Source organism: Pleurodeles waltl, chromosome 7, assembly GCF_031143425.1.
Source record: "Pleurodeles waltl isolate 20211129_DDA chromosome 7, aPleWal1.hap1.20221129, whole genome shotgun sequence".
NCBI classification, from domain to species: Eukaryota; Metazoa; Chordata; class Amphibia; order Caudata; family Salamandridae; genus Pleurodeles; species Pleurodeles waltl.
The window spans coordinates 675,262,287-675,280,856 of NC_090446.1; the positions used below are offsets into that span (position 1 = coordinate 675,262,287).

At 49.2% G+C, this 18,570-nt stretch overlaps 1 protein-coding gene across 2 annotated transcripts in view; it reads right to left on the reverse strand.

Moving 5' to 3' along the window:
* The window catches only part of TCERG1 (transcription elongation regulator 1), a 737,036-nt gene that overhangs the window by 592,561 nt on the left and 125,905 nt on the right, over nucleotides 1-18,570 (reverse strand). For both annotated transcript variants that reach the window (XM_069244676.1, XM_069244675.1), the window contains exon 5: nucleotides 1,314-1,556. In XM_069244676.1, the coding sequence (XP_069100777.1) occupies nucleotides 1,314-1,556 (243 nt within the window). The remainder of the gene's footprint in view (nucleotides 1-1,313; nucleotides 1,557-18,570) is intronic.

Consider the following 18,570-nt stretch of genomic DNA (forward strand, 5'->3'; position numbering starts at 1 on the left):
AAGCAGTCAGGTGCAGATAATGGCCACACAAAGGTCTAACACGGGCAGTAGGCACCAGGCAGGATCCACAAGCATAGTACTGACCAGGGGCACAACTGAGCCAGGAGATCCAAAAGCTCTCCATGGGGACCCTTAATTGTACAGAAAAACATTTTTTTCACCTCTTTGAAGGACTCTCTTATGTTAAGTCTAGGATGGCTGGGGAATTTCAGAACGCACCAACTCCAGCTATGGAATGAGGGTTGGAGTTGGACGACTGGTGCAGAGTCAGACCTAAAGAGTGCCAACGTTGCAGATCCTCCCGTGGAGCAGTAGCAACAATGGGAGGGTTCCCTGCTACACTTCTTGTGTTTGCAGAGAATTGAACTCTGACATCTACTTAGGCTTACCTGAGGTAAGAGACCTAGAGTGGGACCAGCCCACAATTTGGAGCAGGTCCCTTGTGATGGCTATGTCAGGGAGCATTTGCCACCCCACTTTAAAACATGCTTAGCTCAGACAACAAATACAGACACGATTTGGGTCCATTATTGACAATTACCAACAAATTGTAGAAGTGGAGCTCTAAATTCACCACAGGAGGCACAGAAAAAAAATTAAAAGGGTGTCAGTATGTAGGGGTGGTGCCTATATAGGACTCCACACCATCGCTTTCGGAGGGGAATGAGACATCTATGGCACCACTTAGCAGCTCACAGAATGAATTGCTAGACATTTCCAGATCCAGCGTGACACCGGGGGAATTGAAAAGGCGAGGAATCTGCAGTTAGAAGTATCCATCAAAACAGAGAGCCTCTAAGAGCAGACATATGTTGGCACTTCCTACTACTCATGCAAGAGCAGGGAACTGATGAGGGGTAGACACACAAGCCAGAGGAGACTATGGCAACAAAAGGCATGGGGTAGTTTTCATAATCCACAGACTATCAATTGCATTCCCTTCTCCCCTTGTGATTGTCATCAACTGATCTAGAAAAGGACTCAAGATAAGTGGGTGCAATGCCCAAGTAAGGCATGGAAGATAAGTGAAACAGAAAACAAATTCTAACTTTTTAGGTACTGTTATAATTGGGAAGTTTTTAATTATCCATAGAGACAAAGTACTAATTGTAGAATACTAGGGAATACGAAGTAGAAGACCATGTGAAACCAATATGGAACCGCAGACTAGATGGGTGTGATAGACCTCTCCACCGTCAGTTTATGTTTGAACATGCAGAACTGAAGTCTGTGTGCCATTTAGAAGACCACGGAAATCATCATAGAACATGCTACTTGTGGGCCGTGAAGAAAACAAAATCTTGAAACATTACCTGGCAGTGGAATGGGCATCCCAGGAAGAGGAACACGAAATGGAGGTACCATGACTGGTGGAAAAGCTGGCATGGACGCAGACGGTTGAGGAATTGCATGCGTCACTGTGGAAGGTAAGGTCTGTGGGTGAGACTGGTGTAAAGTCTGTCCAGATGTGATAGTAGGAGATGCTGTTGAAATGCTGACTGTAGACGTAGGCACTGACGCAGAAGAACTGGATATCTGGGTTGAAGCAGTTGAGGCTGATAAAACAAAGTTATGCCCATTAATAGAAGTGTACTGCTTAAAGGGTTTTTACCGAACAGGCACACTATAGATAATCATAATTAACAAATAATCTATAGCTATGTGTATTTATCTTCATTTAACAGAACAAATGTCATTAATTTGGGACCTAGTCTCCAGCCACCCTCTGAATCTTTAAAAAAAATAAAAAAACAATAACGACAAATAAAGAGCATTCAACCGAATTCCTGCCACTGCACGAGCAACACCCCCTTGTGTAGGGCTGTAAATAAGAGTAATGTGAATTTTTACCAAATGCACAAAACACTGCATCCCTCTAATCACTTTTCTGCTCTCAACTGCCTGCCAGCAGGACATTAATTAGGCTGCACACGTGGATATTAGATGGGCTAATGCGAGTCCAGAACGCCAGAGTTTTGCAAAAATACAAATCAATCATTGCCACAGCAATAACTACAACGCACCACAACACATTCTGTAAGGCTGCCAACCCATGCTGAGTATTTGCAATGGACCTCGAGTCAACGCCCATCGATGCAGATGGGTATGAGGAATGACGTTATCAAAGATAATGAAATCAACCATTTCACTGGTTGACTTGATGACTGGCACACCCTAAGTCATATCAATAAATGATGAAGGGAACACCTACTTTACGGAATTCACCATCAACTGGAATCACTACAAGACACCAAACATTATACAAAGAAATGCTAAGGAAAACAGTGTAATGCGGATCACTGCTCTCTCATAAGCAGCTGAGTACAGCACAAGGGTCTCCTTTATCCCTTCAAGCAAACAGGTAACGGAGGTAAAGGACATTACAAGACCCGTTTCTCAGAACAGTCCTTTTCTCCAAACACCTTAATGATGCACAATTCAACTCCAGAACGCAACCCAGGAAAGCATATTTTAACAAATCCGACAATTATATGCAATCTGGGGAGATACCACAATCCTAGGAGACCAAGTTACATAAATCTTCAATAATGCACTTTTAAGCATGGACTGAAAGATTTATCACCTTGGATTATTCCCCAGGTGCCAGACTGGTTCCTCAGAATTTTCTATTAGTGCTACCATGCACTGAAAGGTGGCACCCTGAACATTTAAGAATCACCCATAGACTAACATTTTCTTTTTCAGCCTGCATCCTTAGACATTTTAGATGTTAATAAGTGACCACTTTGCAGAACAGGAAGGTTGGGGGCAGTCTGGAATCTGCAGTTAGAGTATCCCCTGTGGAGCCATTGGCTGATGATATATCAACAGTATGCATATCACTAAATTGGAATCTTTTTAACATGGAGAAGAGTCCATTCTGCAGAAAAGGGAGGCACTGAGCTGGGGGTTGCCAGTGAGGAATTCAAGGCTAGATAAGAGTATCCAACAAATAGAGCGTTTCCAAAGGTAAGTAACATTTTCTTCTGCTGGATACTTCTAACTGCAGTTTCCTCACCTTAGAATGGATACCATAGCAATGCCTTCAAAGGTGGAGTGCCTGCACAGTGGGCTCAAGTCTGATAGGACCAGGTGGTCGAAGTATTCCTCTCACTGTATCTCGATGTCAAGGCAGTAGTGCTTCATAAACATATGGACCAATGCCCACTTTGCAGCATGAGAAATATCACTAGAGGGTGCTCTTCTACACATCGTACACATCCTTCTGTTTGCTCCTGAAGATCCCACAAAAATGTGACCACCCACTCCATGGTACAATCAATGTGAAACCTCAAAGCTCTTTTGGGATCTAAGAGATGGAGCCTGTCCTCCTCTTTTAAGGCTGGTGGGGGACAAAAGAACACTGGCGAAGTGACTGCCCAACGGGGAAAGAATATATAACAGAAATTTGACTTCCATGGCAATGATTCAATAATTACTCAAATCTTTTTGTCCCAATGAACTTATCTTACTATTTATACCTTTTATTCAATAAATTTAGCATAAAGATATCCAAACAGTGGTTTTCACTGTGGATGACACATGGACTATTTCTGTCACCATCTGGGAACTTTAGTCATTGGTATTTTTGATGGAGATTATGTGAAGGTATACTATGGCTTCCACATTGAAGTAATTAATTTGTAAGTGATATACATACATAATGGGATGAGAAGATTTGACCCCTACGAAGATAAGAGATACACGAGGACCTTTGTTTCTTTTCAAAAGGAGGAACAGTTGACGTTAACTGGGCGTAGAAATAATTCTCTTGCCCTCTGTACTTTAGTCACTTTAGAAGGAAGACATGGCTCTAAGTTATGATGTATAAGTTACTTACCTTCATAGCGATATATCTGGTAGAAACATTCTAGTTGCCGATTACTTATTTTTTAATTTCCCCAGGCTTCGGACTGGATCCAGAGATGTTTTCCTCGAGCAGCGCCCATGTGCACAGTTAGGTGGCGTCTGTCAACTCCGCTGGTGTCGTGGTCGCCATGATGACGTCACCATCGTATATACGCGACACTCTGGTGCGTTGACGTCAGTTTGTCACGACTTTACAAACCAGTAGCGCGGAGCCATGAAGAACACAGAATGATGAGCCAAAACTAGGGCCCTCAGAAGGAAGTACCTGTCCCTAGAAATCAGTTTGCAGTGTGGGGAGGATGGGCGGATCAGTAAGGAATCTGCAACTAGAATAAATCTCTACCAGACATATCGTAACCAATGGTAAGTAACTTGTATATATAACAGACTTCTAGTTGCAGATTTCTCACCTTGGAACAAATAACCGAGCAATACTATCCCCAGTGGTGGGCTTGGAACTAAGATCACACCAAAATATTCTGCAGGGCCGAATGGCCAATATAGCCACCCCTGCTGACTCGACTGTCCGGGCAGTAATGCATGGCGAATGTATGTAAGGACACCCACGTTGCGGTCTGACAGATATCCAGGACAGGAACTCCACATGCTAACGCTATGGTAGCAGCAGTTGCTCTGATAGAATGCGCGTGCAAACCCTCAGGCGGTTTTCTTTTTCGCCAAAGCGTAGCACATCTTGATGCAGAGGACTATCCATTGTGAAATCGTCCTCTTCTGCACTGCGTTCCCCAATATATCCCACAAAGAGTTGATCATCCACCCGGAAATCTTTGGTACGATATAGATAGAATGCCAATGCTCCTTTTGGATAAAGAAGGTGGAGTCTCTCTTCCTCATGTCAGGGATGTGAGGGTGCGTAAAAAGTAGGCTAGGTGATAGATTGGCCTATGTGAAAAGACATTACCACTTTGGGAAGAAGGGAAGCCCTGGTACGAAGCACCACTTTGTCAGGATGTACTGCTAGGAATGGTGGCTCCAAAAAAAGAGCCTGAAGCTCACTCACTCTGCGAGCAGAGGTGATGGCAACCAAGAAAGCTGTTTTAAGCGTTAAGAGGCGTAAAGGACAATTGTGGAGCGGCTCAAAAGGGGCGCACATGAGGTATGTGAAGACCAAGTTTAAATCCCACAGGGGCATGATGAATGGAACAGGAGGGAACATATGAGTGAGGCCTTTAAGAAACTTCCCAACAATGGGAGAATTGGAAAGAGAAGGTTGGTCTGGTAGCCTTAAGAAGGCAGACAAATATCCCTTGAGGGTTCCCAGAGTAGAACCCTGCTGGGCAAGAGAGAGGATAAAGAGGAGAACCTCTGAACGAGGTGCAGACAGGGGAATTAACAGATTTGTTGATACACCATGCCACAAATTTCTTCCAACGACAGGCATATACCATTTTGGTGGAGGGAAGCCTGGCTGCCAAGATAACATTTCAGACTTCAGGTGGAAGTTCAAAAGCTGTCAACTGTCGGCACTCATTCTCCACGCAAGGAGGTGGAGACTGGACAGGTTTGGGTGGATAGCCATCCCCTGCTGCGACAGAAGATCCTCCCGAAGGGGAAAACTGATCAGAGGATCAATGGCCATGCTCAAGAGCTCAGGTTACTAGACTCTTCGTGCCCAGTCCGGACTACCAAGATTATTTGGGCCCGGTCTTGCCTGATCTTCTTCAGAACTCTGGGCAGAAGTGGTATTGGCGGAAGGGCGTACAGGAGACTCGCGTTCCAATCGTGAGGAAAAGCGTCGACGAGCAAATGCCCCCTTGGAAACTCCAACATGCAAAATAGCTAACATTGCGTGTTCACTGCGGAGGCGAACAGATCTAACCAAGGCTCTCCCTACTGCTGAAAGAGACCTTGTGCCACCTTCAGATGGAGATGCCATTCGTGATCGACTATGCATCAACAGCTGAGTTTGTATGCTCTGGCATTCAGGGAAATGCTCTGGTGTTCCAGCCATGTCCAAAAGCGAAGAGCCTCTCCACAAAGGGTCCACAACCCCACTCCGCTCTGTTTGTTGCAATACCATATGGCGGTGGTGTTGTCGGTGAACACCTGCACCACTTTCCTTTTGAGAGGGAAGGAATGCTTTCGATGCAAGTCGGAACGCCCGGAGCTCCAAAAGGTTGATGTAGAGAGGGACTCCGTCGGAGTTCAGAGGCCTCTGATCTCCACCACTCCCATGTGGCTGCCCCATCCCAGGAGTGATGCATCTGTCACTGGTTGGGGGAAGGGCAAAGGATCTGACCTTGACCCAATGTGGACTGGGCAACCACCACTGCAGGTCTTTCGCAGTTCCCTCCGAGATCTGAACCATGTCGGAGAGACTCCCCTGATGTTGCGCCCACTGGAACTTCAGGTCCCACTGCAGAGCCCACATATGCCATCTGGCATGTTGTACCAGCAGGATGGAGGAGGCCATGAAGACCAGCAGCCTCAGTCATTCTCACCGAAATCCAGAATAGAGGCTGAAACATCGGTCTCATAGCCAGAATATCCTGGACTCACTTTTCGGGAGGATAAGCCTGAAACTGCACTGTGTCCAGAACAGCTCGGATGAAAGGGAGCATCTGAGGGTGAAGTCAGGTGCAACCTCGGCACACTGATAGTGAACCCCCGCAAATGCAGGACGTTTGCTGTAATCTGGAAGTGGGAGATGACTTTCTGGGGTGTGTCCGCCTTCAACATTGTCGTCGAGGTAGGGGAAGACTGGGACCCCTAACCTGTGCAGATGAGCTGAAACCACTACCATCACTTTTGTGAACACCAGAGGGGCACTGGTAAGGCCAAAGGAGGGGCACAGTGAAAGGAAAGTGCTTGTGACCTACCACAAATCTTAAATAACATCTGTGGGCTAGCAGGACAGGAATATTGTAAAGAAATGGCTCCCTGTTGCAGTTACCACCCATTTTTTGCCTGATACTGATGCTGACTTGACTGAGAAGTGAGCTGGGACCCTGCTAACCAGGCCCCAGCACCAGTGTTCTTTCACCTAAAATGTACCATTGTTTCCACAATTGGCACAACCCTGGCACCTAGGTAAGTCCCTTGTAACTGGTACCCCTGGTACCAAGGGCCCTGATGCCAGGGAAGGTGTCTAAGGGCTGCAGCATGTCTTATGCCACCCTAGGGACCCCTCACTCAGCACAGACACACTGCTTGCCAGCTTGTGTGTGCTGATAGGGAGAAAATGACTAAGTCGACATGGCACTCCCCTCAGGGTGCCATGCCAACCTCCCACTGCCTGTGGCATAGGTAAGTCACCCCTCTAGTAGGCCTTACAGCCCTAAGGCAGGGTGCACTATACCACAGGTGAGGGCATATGTGCATGAGCACTATGCCCCTACAGTGTCTAAGCAAAACCTTAGACATTGTAAGTGCAGGGTAGCCATAAGAGTATATGGGCTGGGAGTCTGTCAAAAACGAACTCCACAGCTCCATAATGGCTACACTGAATACTGGGAAGTTTAGTATCAAACTTCTCAGAATAATAAACCCACACTGATGCCAGTGTTGGATTTATTAAAAAATACACACAGAGGGCATCTTAGAGATACCCCCTGTATTTTACCCAATTGTTCAGTGCAGGACTGACTGGTCTGTGCCAGCCTGCTGCTGAGAGACGAGTGTCTGACCTCATGCGGTGAGAGCCTTTGTGCTCTCTGAGGACAGAAACAAAGCCTGCTCTGGGTGGAGGTGCTTCACACCTCCCCCCTGCAGGAACTGTAACACCTAGCAGTGAGCTTCAAAGGCTCAAGCTTAGTGTTACAATGCCCCAGGGCACTCCAGCTAGTGGAGATGCCTGCCTCCTGGACCCAGCCCCCACTTTTGGCGGCAAGTCCAGGAGCGATAATGAGAAAAACAAGGAGGAGTCACTGGCCAGTCAGGACAGCCCCTAAGGTGTCCTGAGCTGAGGTGACTGACTTTTAGAAATCCTCCATCTTGTAGAAGGAGGATTCCCCCAATAGGGATAGGAATGTGACCCCCTCCCCTTGGGAGGAGGCACAAAGAGGGTGTACCCACCCTCAGGGCTAGTAGCCACTGGCTACAAACCCCCCAGACCTAAACACACCCTTAAATTTAGTATTTAAGGGCTCCACTGAACCTAAGAATTTAGATTCCTGAAACTACAAGAAGAAGAAGACTGCTGAGCTGAAAAACCCCTGCAGAGGAAGAACAGAAGACACCAACTGCTTTGGCCCCAGACTTACCGGCCTGTCTCCTGCCTTCCAAAGAAACCTGCTCCAGCGACGCTTTCCAAGGGACCAGCGACCTCTGAATCCTCTGAGGACTGCCCTGCTTCAAGAAAGACAAACTCCCGAGGACAGCGGCACTGCTCCAAAAGAACTGCAACTTTGTTTCAAGGAGCAGATTTAAAGACCCCTGCAACTCCCCGCAAGAAGCGTGAGACTTGCAACACTGCACCCGGCGACCCCGACTTGACTGGTGGAGAACCAACACCTCAGGGAGGACCCTCCGGCGACTCAGAGACCGTGAGTAACCAAAGTTGTCCCCCCTGAGCCCCCACAGCGACGCCTGCAGAGGGAATCCCGAGGCTCCCCCTGACCGCGACTGCCTGAACCTAAAGTCCCGACGGCTGGAAAAGACCCTGCACCCGCAGCCCCCAGCACCTGAAGGAACGGAACTTCTGTGCAGGAGTGACCCCCAGGAGGCCCTCTCCCTTGCCCAGGTGGTGGCTACCCCGAGGAGCCCCCCCCCCCCCTTGCCTGCACCGCTGAAGAGATCCCTTGGTCTCTCATTGAAAACCCGACACGTGTTTGCACACTGCACCCGGCCGCCCCCGCGCTGCTGAGGGTGTACTTTTTGTGCTGACTTGTGTCCCCCCCGGTGCCCTACAAAACCCCCCTGGTCTGCCCTCCGAAGACGCGGGTACTTACCTGCTGGCAGACTGGAACCGGGACACCCCCTTCTCTCCATTGAAGCCTATGTGTTTTGGGCACCTCTTTGACCTCTGCACCTGACCAGCCCTGAGCTGCTGGTGTGGTAACTTTGGGGTTGCTCTGAACCCCCAACGGTGGGCTACCTTGGACCCAAACCGGAGACTTGTAAGTGATTTACTTACCTGCTAAAACTAACAATAACTTACCTCCCCCCAGGAACTGTGAAAATTGCACTGTATCCACTTTTAAAACAGCTATTTGTGTTTTATGTGAAAAGTATATATGCTATTGTAATTATTCAAAGTTCCAAAAGTATTTACCTGCAATACCTTTCAAATGAGATATTACATGTAGAATTTGAACCTGTGGTTCTTAAAATAAACTAAGAAAATATATTTTTCTATAACAAAACCTATTGGCTGGATTTGTCTCTGAGTGTGTGTTCCTCATTTATTGCCTGTGTGTATGTACAACAAATGCTTAACACTACTCCTTTGATAAGCCTACTGCTCGACCACACTACCACAAAATAGAGCATTAGTATTATCTCTTTTTGCCACTATCTTACCTCTAAGGGGAACCCTTGGACTCTGTGCATACTATTCCTTACTTTGAAATAGTGCATACAGAGCCAACTTCCTACAAATATGGAAATAGGCGCCCTTCAAGTCCAACTCCAGGGTCCAGGGCAGAAAGGACCTGAGCCAGGGTTAACATCTTGAACTTCTTCTTGAGAAAGAGATTGAGGGACCGGAGGTCTAGGATAGAACGAAGCCCTTGTCCTTTTTTGGGCACCAAAAAGTAGCGGGAATAGCAACCTAGACCTACTTCTGACGCAGGGACCCTTCTCTATGGCTCCCTTTGCCAGGAGAGCCATGACTTCCTTGCGGAAAAGTGCCAAATGATCCTCAGACAGGTGATCGAATGATGGCGGCATGGCTGGAGGAGAAGTCTCGAAGGGCAGGGAGTATCCCCTTCGGACGATCTGCAGAACCGGTCCGTGGTAATGGATTCCCACAGGGGCAGATGATGGTGAATCCTGCCGCCAACTGGTCCTGGATGTCTTAATGAACTAGGAAGGTTTTGAAGCAGAGGTGGGAGCGGTGTGGACTGGGCGGCCCGCTGACCCACGAGGTCATGGATCCTGCGTCTGCGCAGGGGTTGTGCAGCATGCGTGGGTCGCTGACTCGGTGGAAATGGACACAGTTGGGTGCCCCTTCCGTAGCCGTGAGAGGTAGACTGAGGGGGGGGCGAGGAGCAGCTGCGAGGCCAAGGGATTGAGCCGTAGCCTGGGAATCCTTAAAGCGCTCGAGCGCCGAGTCTGCCATGTCTCCGAAGAAACAAGTGCCATCAAAGGGCATGTTCATCAAGGATTGCTGGACATTCCCCGAAAAGTCAGACGTCCTCAACCAGGCGTGGCGTCTCAGTGCCACCATCAATGCAACCGATCGGCCCAGTGAGTCAGTCTTATCCAGTCCACAACAGATCACGAACTTGGCTGCGTCTCTCCCGTGTGTCATGGCTTGGGAGAGAAAATTCCGGGCCTCTTCCGGAACTTGGGGCACCACTTGCACGATCGTTTCCCAGAGATTAGGGAATAGCAGCCCAAAAGGCATGCAGTGTTCACAGACCGCAGCGCTAGACTGGCAGAAGAAAACATCTTCTTCCCTAAGTTAACCAGTTTTTTTGATTCCTTGTCCAGGGGAGCGGTAAGGAATGCGCCAGAGGATAAAGAAGCCTGGATGACAAGGCTTTCAGGCAGAGGGTGTTGGGTGAGGAAATTTGGGTCATTCGGCGCAGGCCGATGGAAGGCAATTGTCCTATTCACAGGAGCCCCTGTGCTGGGTTTAGAACAGGTCCCCAGTAGGATGTCTGCAAGTGCTTCATTAAAGGGAAGAAGGGGTTTCCGAGTTGGAGGCACCAGGCTGAAGCACTTCGGTCAAGAGGTTAGGCCTGACCACCACAGAAGAAGCTAGAAAGCTAGAAAACGGTGTGGCGTCGAACTACGTTGTTCCGGATCATCGGGAATGAGTATAGGATGGACGTCAATTGTGGGCCCGATCAGCACCGTAAGCGTCGACGTCTGACCCAACACCGGGGAGGCGGATCCTGAGGTGCCCTCAGGAGTCAGGACCGAAGTCACTAACTTTGAACCCGAGGGAGCCCTCACCGATTCCCCTAGGCCAGAAGGCACAGAGGATGGGTTCGGCTGCACAAATATGAGGAGCATGGCCTCAAAGAACTCCTTTAGTTGGGCAGGGGTAGCCCCTGCACCCAGAAATTTGGGGAGGCACGAAGCGGACCCAGACTGAGGCTCTGAAGACTGAGGCCTAGAGCGTCGAAGCTCTTCCCGCATTGGGTCATGCAAGCGACAGGGCAAAGTCAAAGACCGTTTTGCCTTCTTCGACGACGACTTCTTACCCAAATGTCCAGATGAGTTGGACGAAGAATGGTGGTGACTCCGTGACCGGTCTTCTGACCTTCCTCTCAAACGGGATAGGGAACAACGCGGACTTAAGTTTTGAGCCACCATGTGCTTTAGGGACTGATTCCTCAAAGCTTTCGGGTTCAAGCCCCAAAACTCTGAGCACGACTTCAGGTCATGTTCGTGCTCCAAACACCAGAGGCACACGAGGTGCGGATCATGACTTCAATCCAGTCTTACGGGACATCCGTCAACGCATCAAAACTCGTCAAAAACTAATTTGATAAAATGCGCAGTTAGTAAAAAAATTACTGGGGTAGCTCTTCTGCGCGTAGGCTGGCACGGAAAGAAAAGAACTGACTCAGCGTGCGTTGGTGGCACCTATATACGACCGCAACTTCATCATGGCGACGCAACACTTGCGGAGTCGACTGACTCCACCTAACGGCGTACAGGAGTACTGCTCAAAGAAAAAATCTCCAGATCCAGTCTGACACCTGGGGAAATTCAAAAGGTAGGGAATCTGCAACTAGAAGTCTCTATTAGATATACAGGCTTATACTAGACAATTATTAGGATACATGCTTAATGTAAGGAAATGCCTCCTTGGCATGGTTACCCCCTGACTTTTTGCCTTTGCTGATGCCAAGTTATGATTTGAAAGTGTGCCGAGGCCTGCTAACCAGGCCCCAGCACCAGTGTTCTTTCCCTAACCTGTACCTTTGTCTCCACAATTGGCACACCCTGGCATCCAGGTAAGTCCCTTGTAACTGGTACCTCTGGTACCAAGGGCCCTGATGCCAAGGAAGGTCTCTAAGGGCTGCAGCATGTCATATGCCACCCTGGGGACTCCTCACTCAGCACAGACACACTGCTGGCCAGCTTGTGTGTGCTAGTGGGGAGAAAATGACTAAGTCGACATGGCACTCCCCTCAGGGTGCCATGCCAACCTCACACTGCCTAGAGGTAAAGATAAGTCACCCCTCTAGCAGGCCTTACAGCCCTAAGGCAGGGTGCACTATAACATAGGTGAGGGCATAGGTGCATGAGCACTATGCCCCTACAGTGTCTAAGCAAAACCTTAGACATTGTAAGTGCAGGGTAGCCATAAGAGTATATGGTCTGGGAGTCTGTCAAACACGAACTCCACAGCACCATAATGGCTACACTGAAAACTGGGAAGTTTGGTATCAAACTTCTCAGCACAATAAATGCGCACTGATGCCAGTGTACATTTTATTGTGAAATACACCCCAGAGGGCATCTTAGAGATGCCCCCTGAAAACATACCCGACTTCCAGTGTGGGCTGACTAGTTTTACCAGCCTGCCACACACCAGACATGTTGCTGGCCACATGGGGAGAGTGCCTTTGTCACTCTGTGGCCAGGAACAAAGCCTGTACTGGGTGGAGGTGCTTCTCACCTCCCCCTGCAGGAACTTTAACACCTGGTGGTGAGCCTCAAAGGCTCACACCCTTTGTTACAGCGCCACAGGGCATCCCAGCTAGTGGAGATGCCCGCCCCCTCCGGCCACGGCCCCACTTTTGGCGGCAAGGCCGGAGGAGATAATGAGAAAAACAAGGGGTCACTGGCCAGTCAGGACAACCCCTAAGGTGTCCTGAGCTGAGGTGACTGACTTTTAGAAATCCTCCATCTTGCAGATGGAGGATTCCCCCAATAGGATTAGGGATGTGACCCCCCCCCCCTCCCCACCGGGAGGAGGCACAAAGAGGGTGTAGCCACCCTCAGGGCTAGTAGCCATAGGCTACTAACCTCCCAGACCTAAACACACCCCCTAAATTGAGTATTTAGGGGCTCCCAGAACCGAGGAAGAAAGATTCCTGCAACCTGAAGACAAAGAAGGACTGGTGACCTGAAGCCCTGCCGAGAAGGAGACACCAACTGCTTTGGCCCCCAGCCCTACCGGCCCGTCTCCCCACTTCGAGAAAAACTGCAACAGTGACGCGTCCCTCCAGGGTCCAGCAACCTCTGAAGCCTCAGAGGACTACCCTGCATCTAAAAGGACCAAGAACGCCAGAGGACAGCGGCCCTGTTCCACAAAGACTGCAACTTTGCAACAAAGAAGCAACTTTTAAAGACCACACGTTTCCCGCAGGAAGCATGAGACTTTCCACTCTCCACCAGACGCCCCCAGCTCGACCTACGGAGAACCAACACTACAGGGAGGACTCCCCGGCAACTGCGACCCTGTGAGTAGCCAGAGTTGACCCCCCTGAGCCCCTACAGCGACGCCTGCAGAGGGAATCCGAGGCTCCCCCTGACCGCGACTGCCTGCTTCAAAGAACCCGACGCCTGGAAAACACACTGCACCCGCAGCCCCCAGGACCTGAAGGATCCGACCTCCAGTGCAGGAGCGACCCCCAGGTGGCCCTCGCCCTTGCCCAGGTGGTGGCTACCCCCGAGGAGCCCCCTCCCTTGCCTGCATCGCTGAAGAAACCCCTGGGTCTCCCATTGAAACCTATTGCAAACCCGATGACTGTTTGCACTCTGCACCTGGCCGCCCCTGTGCCGCTGAGGGTGTACTTTTTGTGCTGACTTGTGTCCCCTCCCCATTTGCCACTATCTTACCTCTAAGGGGAACCCTTGGACTCTGTGCATGCTATTTCTTACTTTGAATTAGTACATACAGAGCCAACTTCCTACATTTGTGGATCAGGGGTGGGGTACAAGACTTTGCATTTGCTGGACTACCCAGCCAATACCTGATCACACTACTAAATTCCAAAAATTGTCATTAGAAACTGATTTTTGAAATTTGAGCTCTTTTTCAAATTTTTTAAAAGTCCTGCTAGGGCCTTGTGTTAGTCCCTGTTAGCATTTCTTTTAGAGTTTAAAAGTTTTGTAAAAGTTTGAATTAAGTTCTAGAGATAGTTTTAGATTCTTAAAAAGTATTCCAACTTTTAGAAACAAAATGTCTACTACAGAAGAGATTGTGATGGAACTCAACCTCACCCATTACCTGCATCTTAGGATGTCAGAGTTAAGGTCTCTCTGCAAAATCAAAGAGATACTGGTTCAAACCCTACCAAAGTACAGATCCAGGAGCTTTTGGCAGAGATTGCTAAAAATATCCCCTCTGATGATGTCCTCACAGAGGGGGATGCTAGTGATTTGGAGGAACTCCCACCTCCAGTCCTAGATAGGGAGACCAGGGTTCCCTCCAACCCCGACTCCACAAGTGATAGTCAGAGATGCCATTTCTCTCACAGGAGAGTCCAGCAACTCTGGAAGCATTGAGGGCAGCCTCAATGAAGATGACCTCATGTTAGCCAGGATGGCCAGAAGATTGGCTTTGGAAAGACAGATCCTAGCCCTAGAAAGGGAAAGACAAGAGATGGGCTTAGGTCCCATCAATGGTGGCAGCAATTTAAATAGGGTCAGAGATACTCCCGACATGCTAAAAATCCCCAAAGGGATTGTAACTAAATATGAAGATGGTGATGACATCACCAAATGGTTCACAGCTTTTGAGAGGGCTTGTGCAACCAGAAAAGTAAACAAATCTCACTGGGGTGCTCTCCTTTGGGAAATGTTCACTGGAAAGTGTAGGGATAGACTCCTCACACTCTCTAGAAAAGATGCAGAATCCTATGACCTTATGAAGGCTACCCTGATTGAGGTCTTTGGATTCTTAACTGAGGAGTACAGGATTAGGTTCAGGGGGGCTCAAAAATCCTCGAGCCAGACCTGGGTTGATTTTGTTGACTTCTCAGTCAAAACACTGGATGGTTGGATTCATGGCAGTGGTGTAAATGATTATGATGGGCTGTACAATTTATTTGTGAAAGAACACCTTTTGAGTAATTGTTTCAATGATAAACTGCATCAGCATCTGGTAGACCTAGGACCAATTTCTCCCCAAGAATTGGGAAAGAAGGCGGACCATTGGGTCAAGACTAGGGTGACCAAGACTTCCACAGGGGTGACCAAAAGAAAGGGGTCACAAAGACTCCCCAGGGGAAGAGTGTTGAGACATCCAAGGGTAAAAGTAAAGAGTCTTCTACAGGCCCCCAAAAACCTGCTCAGGAGGGAGGGTCCAAAGCCTCTTCACAACCCAATTTTGGGTACAAGGGTAAAAACTTTGATCCCAAAAAGGCCTGGTGTCGTAGCTGTAATCAGCAGGGACACCAAACTGGAGACAAGGGATGTCCCAAGAAAGGTTCCACTTCAACTACTACTTCAGTTAGCACTGGAATAGCCAGTCTCCAGGTGGGATCAACAGTGTGCCCAGAGCAAATCAGGGATCACACTGAAGCTACATTAGTTTCTGAGGGTGGGATTGACTTAGCCACACTGGCTGCCTGGCCCCTAATATGCACAAATACAGGCAGCAACTCTTAATTAATGGGACTAGTGTAGAAGGCCTGAGAGATACAGGTGCCAGTGTCACCATGGTGACAGAGAAACTGGTTTCCCCAGGACAATACCGGACTGTCAGCGTTGGTGACTGGATAGGTTTGTCCAATCAGACTAAAGTACATTCCATGGTTATGGTAACTTTAGAATGGGGAGGGGTAAATGGCCTGAAACAGGTGGTAGTCTCCTCAAATATCCCAGTTGACTGTTTGCTTGGAAATGACCTGGAGCCCTCAGCATGGGCTAAGGTAGAACTCAAAACCCATGCAGCCATGCTGGGTATTCCTGAACTGGTGTGTGTCAAGACAAGGGCACAGAGCAAAGCTCAGGGTGAAAAAGTGGTGTTGGAGCCTGGAATAATGGCCCAACCCTCCAAGAGAAAAGGAAAGAAGACTGGGGAACCAGCTTCAACACAACAAAAGAAAAAGAACCTTGTAGGAAGTTGGCTCTGTATGTGCTATTTCAAAGTAACGAATAGCATGCACAGAGTCCAAGGGTTCCCCTTAGAGGTAAAATAGTGGTAAAAATAGATAATACTAATGCTCTATTTTGTGGTAGTGTGGTCGAGCAGTAGGCTTATCCAAGGAGTAGTGTTAAGCATTTGTTGTACATACACATAGACAATAAATGAGGTACACACACTCAGAGACAAATCCAGCCAATAGGTTTTTATATAGAAAAATATCTTTTCTTAGTTTATTTTAAGAACCACAGGTTCAAATTCTACATGTAATATCTCATTCGAAAGGTATTGCAGGTAAGTACTTTAGGAACTTCAAATCATCAAAATTGCATGTATACTTTTCAAGTTATTCACAAATAGCTGTTTTAAAAGTGGACACTTAGTGCAATTTTCACAGTTCCTAGGGGAGGTAAGTATTTGTTAGGTTAACCAGGTAAGTAAGACACTTACAGGGCTTAGTTCTTGGTCCAAGGTAGCCCACCGTTGGGGGTTCAGAGCCACCCCAAAGTCACCACACCAGCAGCTCAGGGCCGGTCAGGTGCAGAGTTCAAAGTGGTGCCCAAAACGCATAGGCTAGAATGGAGAGAAGGGGGTGCCCCGGTTCCGGTCTGCTTGCAGGTAAGTACCCGCGTCTTCGGAGGGCAGACCAGGGGGGTTTTGTAGGGCACCGGGGGGGACACAAGTCCACACAGAAATTTCACCCTCAGCGGCGCGGGGGCGGCCGGGTGCAGTGTAGAAACAAGCGTCGGGTTCGCAATGTTAGTCTATGAGGGATCTCGGGATCTCTTCAGCGCTGCAGGCAGGCAAGGGGGGGATTCCTCGGGGAAACCTCCACTTGGGCAAGGGAGAGGGACTCCTGGGGGTCACTTCTCCAGTGAAAGTCCGGTCCTTCAGGTCCTGGGGGCTGCGGGAGCAGGGTCTCTCCCGGGCGTCGGGACTTTAGGTTCAAAGAGTCGCGGTCAGGGGAAGCCTCGGGTTTCCCTCTGCAGGCGGCGCTGTGGGGGCTCAGGGGGGGCAGGTTTTGGTACTCACAGTATCAGAGTAGTCCTGGGGTCCCTCCTGAGGTGTTGGATCGCCACCAGCCGAGTCGGGGTCGCCGGGTGCAGTGTTGCAAGTCTCACGCTTCTTGCGGGGAGCTTGCAGGGTTCTTTAAAGCTGCTGGAAACAAAGTTGCAGCTTTTCTTGGAGCAGGTCCGCTGTCCTCGGGAGTTTCTTGTCTTTTCGAAGCAGGGGCAGTCCTCAGAGGATGTCGAGGTCGCTGGTCCCTTTGGAAGGCGTCGCTGGAGCAGGATCTTTGGAAGGCAGGAGACAGGCCGGTGAGTTTCTGGAGCCAAGGCAGTTGTCGTCTTCTGGTCTTCCGCTGCAGGGGTTTTCAGCTGGGCAGTCCTTCTTGTAGTTGCAGGAATCTAATTTTCTAGGGTTCAGGGTAGCCCTTAAATACTAAATTTAAGGGCGTGTTTAGGTCTGGGGGGTTAGTAGCCAATGGCTACTAGCCCTGAGGGTGGGTACACCCTCTTTGTGCCTCCTCCCAAGGGGAGGGGGTCACAATCCTAACCCTATTGGGGGAATCCTCCATCTGCAAGATGGAGGATTTCTAAAAGTTAGAGTCACCTCAGCTCAGGACACCTTAGGGGCTGTCCTGACTGGCCAGTGACTCCTCCTTGTTATTCTCATTATTTTCTCCGGCCTTGCCGCCAAAAGTGGGGGCCGGGCCGGAGGGGGCGGGCAACTCCACTAGCTGGAGTGTCCTGCTGGGTTGGCACAAAGGAGGTGAGCCTTTGAGGCTCACCGCCAGGTGTGACAATTCCTGCCTGGGGGAGGTGTTAGCATCTCCACCCAGTGCAGGCTTTGTTACTGGCCTCAGAGTGACAAAGGCACTCTCCCCATGGGGCCAGCAACATGTCTCGGTTTGGGGCAGGCTGCTAAAACTAGTCAGCCTACACAGATAGTCGGTTAAGTTTCAGGGGGCACCTCTAAGGTGCCCTCTGAGGTGTATTTTACAATAAAATGTACACTGGCATCAGTGGGCATTTATTGTGCTGAGAAGTTTGATACCAAACTTCCCAGTTTTCAGTGTAGCCATTATGGAGCTGTGGAGTTCGTGTTTGACAGACTCCCAGACCATATACTCTTATGGCTACCCTGCACTTACAATGTCTAAGGTTTTGTTTAGACACTGTAGGGGTACCATGCTCATGCACTGGTACCCTCACCTATGGTATAGTGCACCCTGCCTTAGGGCTGTAAGGCCTGCTAGAGGGGTGTCTTACCTATACTGCATAGGCAGTGAGAGGCTGGCATGGCACCCTGAGGGGAGTGCCATGTCGACTTACTCGTTTTGTCCTCACTAGCACACACAAGCTGGCAAGCAGTGTGTCTGTGCTGAGTGAGAGGTCTCCAGGGTGCCATAAGACATGCTGCAGCCCTTAGAGACCTTCCTTGGCATCAGGGCCCTTGGTACTAGAAGTACCAGTTACAAGGGACTTATCTGGATGCCAGGGTCTGCCAATTGTGGATACAAA